The following is a 9,503-nucleotide window of genomic DNA, read 5'->3' as shown; positions in this document are numbered from 1 at the left end:
AGCCCCCTGCACCCCATTTTCAGCCTGGATGTCCTCTTGCTTCATTTTCGGCCTCCATGGCCTCCTGTAGCACTTTTCCAGCTGAAATGGGCCAGGCAAAGCCTGTGCGAGGCCCTACATGACCCATTTTCAGTGTCCACAGCATCCTGCAGCACTCTCCTGGCCAAAAATGGGCCATGCAGAGGCCCCGTGAGGCTTTTTTTTGGCTGGCAGACTATTGTAGGAGGCCAAAAATGGGTCATGTTAGGACTGCACATGCCCCCCTGTGGCCCATTTTGGCTGTCAGAGCCCTGTTCTACAGCATCCATTAAAACTGCAACACTGCTGCATTCTGAATAAGCTGTATCATAATCTTTAAATGCATCCTTAAATAACAAACATTGCTATCACTTGCCTAAGTGATCTACATATAAGCGGCCAAGACCACGTCTACAAGCTAAAGCTGCTGTTGGGCACCAACTGAATCTGGGTCCTTTTTATCATGATTTCTGTCTGCTGTTCAGAAGCAGATCTCATGAGTCCTGGAAGACCCCCCAAAATTGCCAACCTTCATTTTCACAGGTAGAAAGAATACTGATCTTGATGGCAAACTCCAGTAGAGAAACACAATTTAATAATGCAAGTCTGTCTTGCTATGGCCTTGTGGACCATAGAGCAGGAATGGCCTGCCACCTACGGCCACCAGATGCAGCTGCCCAGACAATGGAATCCATAACATATCAATTCTGTTAAATACTCAAGTATAATAATTGCAGATATGTTGTGGTGAAAATTAATCCACAAGTATTAAGACTTTGATATTGGGAGTTCATACCCCAAATGAAGTCTATGGAGGTTCTCAGTCATCCAGGTCATGGTTGTCCCAAAGGTGCTTTTTCAAAAGGCAACTGGACTTTCTGGTTTTTCTTTGAAGATGTTTCACTTCTCATCCAAGAAGCTTCTTCATCTCTGAAGCTCAGAGCTCAGAGCTGAAGAAGCTTCTTGGATGAGAAGAAGCTCCTTGGATGAGAAACAAAATGTCTTCAAAGAAAAAACAGAACATCCAGTTGCCTCTTGAAAAAGTAATTTTCAGACCTCAAATGAAGATGAAACAGTGTTTTATAAAGTACTTATGGGAAAATTACTAGATTTTGCATATAAAAATTGGTGTCTCCTGGGATACTGGAATGGATTGGTTCTCACACAACAAATCAAAATTCTGAGACAAATATTAAAAATATACATGGTAATGTTGGAAGAAATATCCTTCTGGGTTCAGTTCCAAGTGGGGAAAAAGACACTGGATTCAAGGAAATTGCTTGGAAAGAAGGTTTATTGATGAACAGGATCAAATGGCTTGAGTTCCTGAGCAGGATCAAATGGCTTGAGTTTCTGAGCAGAATAGGGGCAATATCCTGAGAGTGCCTTTGTTTTATGCCCTCTGTTGGGCATTGTCTTTGAGCTTGTATTCTGACTGGTGGTCAGACACCCATGGGGTCAGGCATGGGCAACTCTGTAGGCTGTGTTTTGAGTCCAAGTTTGGTTGAGCCTTGCTGGGTGGCGATGTAATGAAAGGGCTTAGGGATTCCTATTATGGCTCTGCCTGAAGGAGGTAGATCCTTGTTATGTAGAATAGAGTGGCCCAGGCCTTTTAATAGTTCCTAAAATATTTCATTTTCCTAGGAGAGAGGTGGGTGCAAACCAGTGGTGGGATTCAATTTTTTTAACAACTGGTTCTGTAGGCGTGGCTTAATTGGGGGTATGGCTTGGTGGTCATATGACCAGGTAGGAATGGCTAGCTGGTCATGTGACTGGGTGGGCATGGCTAGCTGGTCATGTGACCGGGTGGGTGTAGCTAACTGCATAGGGACTACTCAGAGGACTGAAAAAAGTGATTTCTGACTGGTCCTCGCACTTTTGATCGGTCCTCGCACTTATGACCATCCTTGCATTTATGCCCGTTGCGGCATTCTTAACAACCGTGTCACTCATTTCACAACTGCTTCTCTTCATCATGGTGACAAGATAGAGCAAAAACGTAAAATGTAAGGATAGTCGTAAGTTCGAGGACTGGTCAAAAGTGCGAGGACTAATCAAAAATAACTTTTTCAGCCCTCTGAGTAATCCATATGCATAAAAGGATACAGTAATAGAGAGGGATGAAGGAAGGAAAGGGAAATTAGAGTAGGAGTGAGGGTAAGAGAGGGAGGAAGAGAGGAGGAGAAGGAGAAAGGAAGAGAAAGTAGGGGGGAGAAGAAGAGGGGGGGAAGACAAAGTAAGAAGGAAAGAAAAGAGAGAGGTGGTAGGTTTGAGGAGAAAGTTAAAAAAGATGAAAGGGAAGAAAGCCAACCCCAAACAAATATAAAGATATTAAGATAACGAATGAATTGTTAAACTTTAAAGAATAAAAGAGAACAAATATGAATAAACAGCAATAATTAGAAACACACATAAAAACATATAATGTATTTTCTTTGAACAGCGTATTTGGCCGGTTCACAAATTTAAACAGTGTTTAGTCATTTCAATTAAATTTACAATTTCTATATTTCCTTTTTGCCATATTTATTCCTCATCTATTTTTTTAAAAAACCAATATTACCCTTCATCCTCATCTCTAATCTTAATCAAATTCAATTTTTCCCTTCTATTCTATATTATACCCCTTCCCATTGTCATCTATTTTTATATCCATCCTCACATTGGTTAATTATGTAATATTACAGTTGTTTAATACAAATTCAACATTTTAATATAAATCAATTAGTTATATAACTATCTTTTTGTATATTAATCAATATGAACATGAATATTCCAATTATTTTCATGCAATCCAATTTCTTACAAATCAATTAATTATATTTACCAATAATAATAAACCAAATAATGTCCCCCATATATTCCTCCAAACCACAACTTAACCATTTCTGCTTTCAACACAATATACAATTAATAGTATCTCCATTATTACAATTCCCTAGTTAAACAGAGCTTTTTTTCTTTTGTGTTTTAAAATCTTGAACTCTCCTCTTTTGCTCTAAATTTCCCATTGCTTGCACCTACCTTTTTTGGTGAGGAAAAAGAAAAAGAAATCTCTCTCTACCTCATTTTGTCACGTTGCAGCAAAGACCCTGCTTTACTTTTGGTTTCGCTTTTTCAGCATAGCTAGGCTAGCGGAAAAAAAATCTGCTCGAGCACTTTTTGTAGAGAGCAATAGAGCCCTGGCAAAACAGCTGAGAGCAAATCAGCTGAGAGGCGGGAGGCCGATCTAATCAACTTGTGCTAATTAACCGATGCTGAAGCTGAAGGGGCTGTTTTTTCTTGCTGTTTGCTTGCAAGGAGGTAAGTGCTGCGAGGCACAGGGCAAAGGGTGGGGGCCACCCTCCTTGCTATTTAGCCCCTCCTGCCGCCCCCCTTGCCTCTTACCGCCCCCTAAGGCATTCCACTGCCCCCCAGGGGGCGGTATCGCCCACTTTGGCAACCACTGGCTTAACTACTTAACAACCGGTTCTACCGAAGTAGAATCCTACCACTGGCTCTACCCATTTATTTTTGCAGGCGTCGGTCTACTCATTTCTTTTCTTTTAACACTGATCAGCTGTAGAGCGGCTCTTTGAAGCCCCGCGGCAGCTGCAAGGCCAATAAAATTATAAAAAAACACTGAACTGTTTGTTAAATTGCTGGCTCGCCTACCCCTCGCCCACTGGTGTGGAGGGGCGGGGCAAGGGGCAGGGCGAGCCAGCAATTTAACAAAGGGTTCGGCTGAACCGCCAAGAACCAGCAGAATCCCACCACTGGTGCTAACTTCCTACAGTAAATTACAAAAGTTTTTCCCCCCACAGAGGACAATTAGGAGCTTGTTGGTGCATTGAGATAAAAAAAAAATGGTGATATGAAACTATTGACGAACGTTTTTATTGAATAATGTCCACAAACTGTTTATTATGATTTTGATGAAAGATTGGAGATAATTTTATTGGGTTTTATTCATGAATATCAATTCAGTTTTTTTGAAAAAAGTTGAAAAAAGATACTGGTATACAGAAATTATTATTATTTAGTGTATGATGAGAACATGACAGAAGAGAAGTAAACATATATTCATAGTCCACTTAATTATATATAAAACCTCTATGGGGGTATGGCAGTGGCCTTATAACTGGATGTCCAATTTAACTATCCAGGTAATCCCCTCTGTTTTTGCTTTATATAGACCTTGTAGGGAACCAGAAGGGAAATCTTGGACAATATTGCACAATATGTTTAATGCATCAACACAAATGTAGTAAATGGTATGTTAATGGAAATACTTTATTTTACTTGTCAACTGAAAATTAAACCTGACGATTTGAAAGGGTGTCATTCTAGGTGATATTGAAGTAGAAAATTAAATGATTCTCTTTTCCTACAGACAATCTGAAATTGTGATATGTATAACTTTATGCATTGTTCTGGGTTTGTCTTCTTAGCTGTTGTTTGCTGTTTAGAGAAGGCCTAAAAACAATGATGTAGCATTTAGGGAAAAAAATACAAATCAGTAGCCCAACACTAGAAGCAATAATGGAGAAGATCTCCACAGCAACCATATATTTCCCCTTAGTGCTCAGATATGTTGGAACAAAGGACAACCAGACACTGCAGAAGACCAACATACTGAAGGTGATAAACTTGGCTTCATTGAAAACGTCAGGTAATTTTCTTGCTAGGAAAGCCACTGTAAAGCTAATAATGGCAAGGAAGCCCATGTAGCCCAAGACACAGTAGAACATAGAGACTGAACCTTCATTGCATTGCAGAAAGATTTCCTTTGCCCCTGAATTTGTGTCAGCATCTGGGAATGGGGGAGAGGTTATCACCCATATAGTGCAAATAATTACTTCAATTAAGCTGCAGCCCAATACGATGGACATGGCCAATCTTTTTCCCACCCATCTGGTCATCTGAGACCCAGGCTTAGTGGCCATGAAAGCCAGAACTACAATGATGGTTTTAGCCAAGACACAAGAAATGGCCACAGAGAAGATGATCCCAAAGGCAGTTTGACGAAGAAGACATGTCACTTTGTCAGGTTTTCCAAGGAATAATAATGAACAAAGAAAAGACAAGAGGAGAGCAATAAGGAGAGCATAGGTGAGATTCCGGTTGTTGGCTTTGACTATGGGAGTGTCCTGATGCTTAATAAAGATCCAAAGGATTCCAATCGTGACCAAACAAAAGAAAAGAGCAGAAGTAGCCAAAATGATCCCCAGAGTTTCTTCATACATCAAAAATGTTGCAATCTTTGGAAGACACAAATCATGGTTCTCATTTGCATAATGATCTTCTGGACACTGAAAGCAATCATCCATGTCTACAAAATAAATTCATAATGTACAAATTGCAGTGAAAGAATCAAAACAGAGCACCATGTATTAAGAACAAAATCCTGTTGCATAACAGATGAAAACCAGTAGATTTCCTGTTTGAAAACCATTTGCTCCAAGATACATTGTTTGGTATCATTTGGTATTTGAAATCCATTCAATAAACTGAATGCTGATCAATTTGCTACCTTTTACTCTTTTCATCTGTTAACAGGAATTTTTAATCTAGAGTATTAATCTAGAGTTTTGACTCACAGTTTTATTTAGGTATATATATATATATATATATTACATATATTTTAGCATATGCAAGAACTCACCATCTTGGTTGGAAATCTTCCCATGTGGACATTGTAGACAATTATAGCAGCAAAATGGTTTGTCTTCTATCTTGCTCCTAGCATAACCTGAATGGCACTTACTATTACACAAAGATAGAGGTTGGACCTGTTCAAGAAGAAAAGGAGAATATGTTTTTCTTTTTAAAAATTTGCACTTAGTGGTAACACAATACTGAGCGGAGTCACAATGCTCTCCTTCTCTGCCTTCACCTGTGGTTATCTTCTGCATTAGTTTCTTCAATAGAGAGCAGGATTATTTCATTTGAAGAAAGTGCTTGTTGCAATATTTTTAGGATCAGACTCAATAACAATATTTAGAGTTAGAGGTTCAAATATATTTCTCTTTAATTATAGTAGGCATTCTATATTCACTGAATATTCACAGATAGAAGCAAGAAAAATGGCGAAGGTGGCTCCTTATATATACAAAGGGTGGAGCCAAGAGTAGGAGTGGTGAATTATGAATACATTAGGAAACAAAGAATAAGTTAACCCCTGATATCCCATATATACATTATTTACACATTAGGGAATAAGGCATTTACATCTGACAAATCCCCCTCTAAATGCCGGTTCGCTATACAACACCAATTACATTCAGATTCAGGACAATATAATACATACATTCTGGAAGTTAAGTATTTGTGCTGTTTAGAAGGCAAAGGCTTCGTCAATATGTCAGCCAATTGTTCAGAGGTATCGCAATGTACTGCTTTGATAAATCCATCTTGGGACAGTTGTCTCACATGTTTAAATTTTATATCTATATGCCTGGATCTTTGTCCAATGGCATCGGATCTAGATATTTCAATGGCCGCTTTATTATCTTCATGCATAACAAAAGGCAAAGCAGGTTTTTTCCAAACATCTGAAATTAAATCATTAAACCATACAAGGTTATTTGCAGCTTTAGATAAACAGACATACTCCGCTTCTGTGGTTGAAGTGGCTACCAATTCTTGTTTACCAGTGTACCAGTAAACTGGACAGTCATTTAACAGGAAAATATAACCAGAGGTACTTTTTCTGCATGATGTATCTCCAGCCCAATCCGCATCTGCGTAACATGTAAGTCTTGGTTCTTTGTTATCACTAGGTTCTAATACTAGACAAAAATCCAATGTACTTTTCAGATATCTTAAAATTCTTTTGACAGCTTCCCAGTGATACATTGTTGGTTTACTAACGTGCCTTGATAATAAATTGAGTGGTAATGCAATATCTGGTCTGGTCCAATTAGATATATAAAGAAGTGAACCTATTACTGATCTATAGAATGTATTATCCTTGAATTCAGGGGAAGATTCAATAGTATTTCTAAGGAAATCAGTTTGCATAGGAGTGTCGCAGGGTTTGGCATTGTTTAAATTACATTTGTTTAGAAGTTCAATAATCTTATCTTTCTGAGTAAGTTTGAAACCCTTTCTAGTTTTGTTAATTTGTACACCAAGGTATTTGTTTATTTTACCTAGAGATTTCAACGAGAAATGTTCATTTAACTTGTTTACAAAGATTTCTCTTCTCTCTGTGTGTTTTCCTATATATAAAATATCATCTACGTAAATCAATACAAACTCAACCTGATCATCACTCTTTTTGACAAAGAAACAGTTATCAGCAGTGGTAGCTTTGAAATCCATGGTTTTAAGTACTTTTACCAAGCAATCGTACCATCTTTTGCCAGATTGCTTTAATCCGTATAAGCTCTTGTTCAATAGCCAAATTTCATTTTTATTAGTGTATTGACTGTGAGGTGCTCTTACGTATATCTCCTTATCTAGTTTTGCGTGTAGGTACGCAGTCTGTATGTCATATTGGAATACATCAAGATTGAGTGTGGATGCTACTACTAGAGCTGTTTTAACACTCTCTGTTCTTACTGTGGGGGAGTATGTGTCAGTATAGTCCTCCGGATATTTTTGTGCATAACCTTGTGCAACCAATCTAGCTTTATATAAGGTATTGCCTCCTTCTAGATTCTTAATTTTATAAATCCACCTGGTACCAATAATTGTTTTATCTTTGGGTGCAATCGCAGGTGTGAATACATTTAATCCTTGTAAGCTCTCCATCTCCTTTTTCATAGCTAGTTCCCATTTTTCTTTTTCCTCACGAGGTAGTTTTAATACTTCCTCATATGTATTAGGTGTTATTTGTTCACCATCCATATGCATTATGTAATCTTTGTATTTATTTGGCATTTGATTTCTGTTGTTCCTAATAGTTCTTTCTGGTTTGCTATGGTAGTCATGCAAATATCTTGCTTCCTTATTTGTTAATGTGTCTGTCTTTATTTTGTGTTTGCTATTTGTCCATGTTCTGGTTTTGTTTTTGCTCCTGTCAATATTTTGACTTTTTATCGTCCCTTCCTCACTAGATTTGACATCCTTGCATTTGTTTGGAAATATTTCATTAAGGTGTAGTTTAGACCAGTTGGCCTGTTCATGGAACACAGCTGTTCTGGAAACTATAAATTTATTATTATTATCAATGAATCTGTACCCTTTGGTGCCAGTTTCATATCCCATAAATCTTAATCTTCTGGATATGTTTTCTCCCTTTCTCCTCAATTGTTTGGGTATGTGTACGTCTGCAGTGACCCCAAATATGTGCATGTGTGCTAATTTTGGTTTCCTATTATACATCACCTCATATGGTGTCTTATTCACAATACTGGACCAGGTTCTATTTTGAGTGTAATTTGAATAATGTAGGGCTTCTGACCAAAATTGTTTGCCTAAACCAGCATCCTCTAATGTGCATCTAATCATGGTTTGTAATGTGGAATTTTTTCTCTCTGCAATCCCGTTTTGGAACGCAGAAAATGGACTAGATGTGTAATGTAATATCCCTCTATCCTTTAGCCATTGGGAGAATTCCTTAGACATGAATTCACATCCCCTATCTGTCATGATTTGTTTTATTCTGATATTATGTTGTGTTTCTATGCGTTTATAAAATTCCTTAAATTTTTGAAAGGTTTCATCCTTGTGTTTTAATGTGTAAACAAAACCATAGCGACTATAATCGTCTACTATTGTTAGGAAGTAACGTTTTCTATAAGTGACTGATGGAGTTAATGGACCAACTAAGTCCATGTGTACTAAGTCAAAAATTTTGTTAGTAGATCTGGTGGATTTTTTTGGCCTGGGACTAGTTTTTAATTTAGTAGATTTACATACTGAGCATTCCAAATAATTTTCACAATTTTTTATTTTGACACCTTCTGCGTGTTCAATCATTTTTTGTACTACAGGAAAACTTGCATGTCCTAACTTCCTATGTAAGATATGAGCACACTCGTCATGTATTGGTTTACCTATTTTTGGTTTTTTCTCATTGTGTGTATCTGTGTGATCATGAGATATTTTGCATTCATCATTGTCACTGTTACTAATATTTTCATCATCTGCCTCAATGCAATCTTCCATATTTGAATCAATATTATGTAACCATCTTTCTTTTGTTATCAGATAGGGTAGGCCTCCTTTAATCATCACAGTGCCTACATTAGTTTTATTCTTCTCTAAAGTTGCTTTTCCCTTTGAGAAAACTATATTGATGTCAGAATCTCTGCTTAATTTTATGGCACTTAGTATGTTATGAGGTATTTCTGGTATTAACAATACCCCCTCTATTTTTCCTAGACCAGGCAAGGTCACATTCCCTCTGCCTAGTACTTGAACTTTTTCTTGGTTAGCTACTTTTATTACAAACTTATCTTCTGTAAATGAAGACAATATATTTTTGTTATTAGTAGTGTGATTAGTTGCTCCAGAATCAATAAGCCAATTATTGTTCTCATTTGGTTGCGTTTTGG

The 9,503-nt window shown here is 37.5% G+C and overlaps 1 protein-coding gene across 1 annotated transcript; it reads right to left on the bottom strand.

Moving 5' to 3' along the window:
• Positions 1-4,418: 4,418 nt before the first annotated feature.
• On the bottom strand, positions 4,419-5,777 carry LOC132711564 (vomeronasal type-2 receptor 26-like). Its single transcript, XM_087893503.1, has 2 exons — positions 5,663-5,777; positions 4,419-5,329 (listed from the first exon to the last, which is right to left on the bottom strand). The coding sequence occupies exon 2, from the start codon at positions 5,325-5,327 to the stop codon at positions 4,419-4,421; it is 909 nt and encodes a 302-aa protein (XP_087749629.1). The 5' UTR covers positions 5,328-5,329; positions 5,663-5,777.
• Positions 5,778-9,503: the final 3,726 nt, after the last annotated feature.

Source organism: Pantherophis guttatus, chromosome 4 (assembly GCF_059756535.1).
Source record: "Pantherophis guttatus breed Tessera chromosome 4, ASM5975653v1, whole genome shotgun sequence".
Lineage (NCBI taxonomy): Eukaryota > Metazoa > Chordata > Lepidosauria > Squamata > Colubridae > Pantherophis > Pantherophis guttatus.
Note: the sequence above shows the minus strand (reverse complement) of the source record. Positions and strands in the feature narration are given on the sequence as shown.

Coding starts and splice junctions, on each gene's coding strand:
- LOC132711564 (XM_087893503.1), bottom strand. CDS start 5,327: ATGGATGATTGCTTTCAGTGTCCAGAAGATCATTATGCAAATGAGAAC.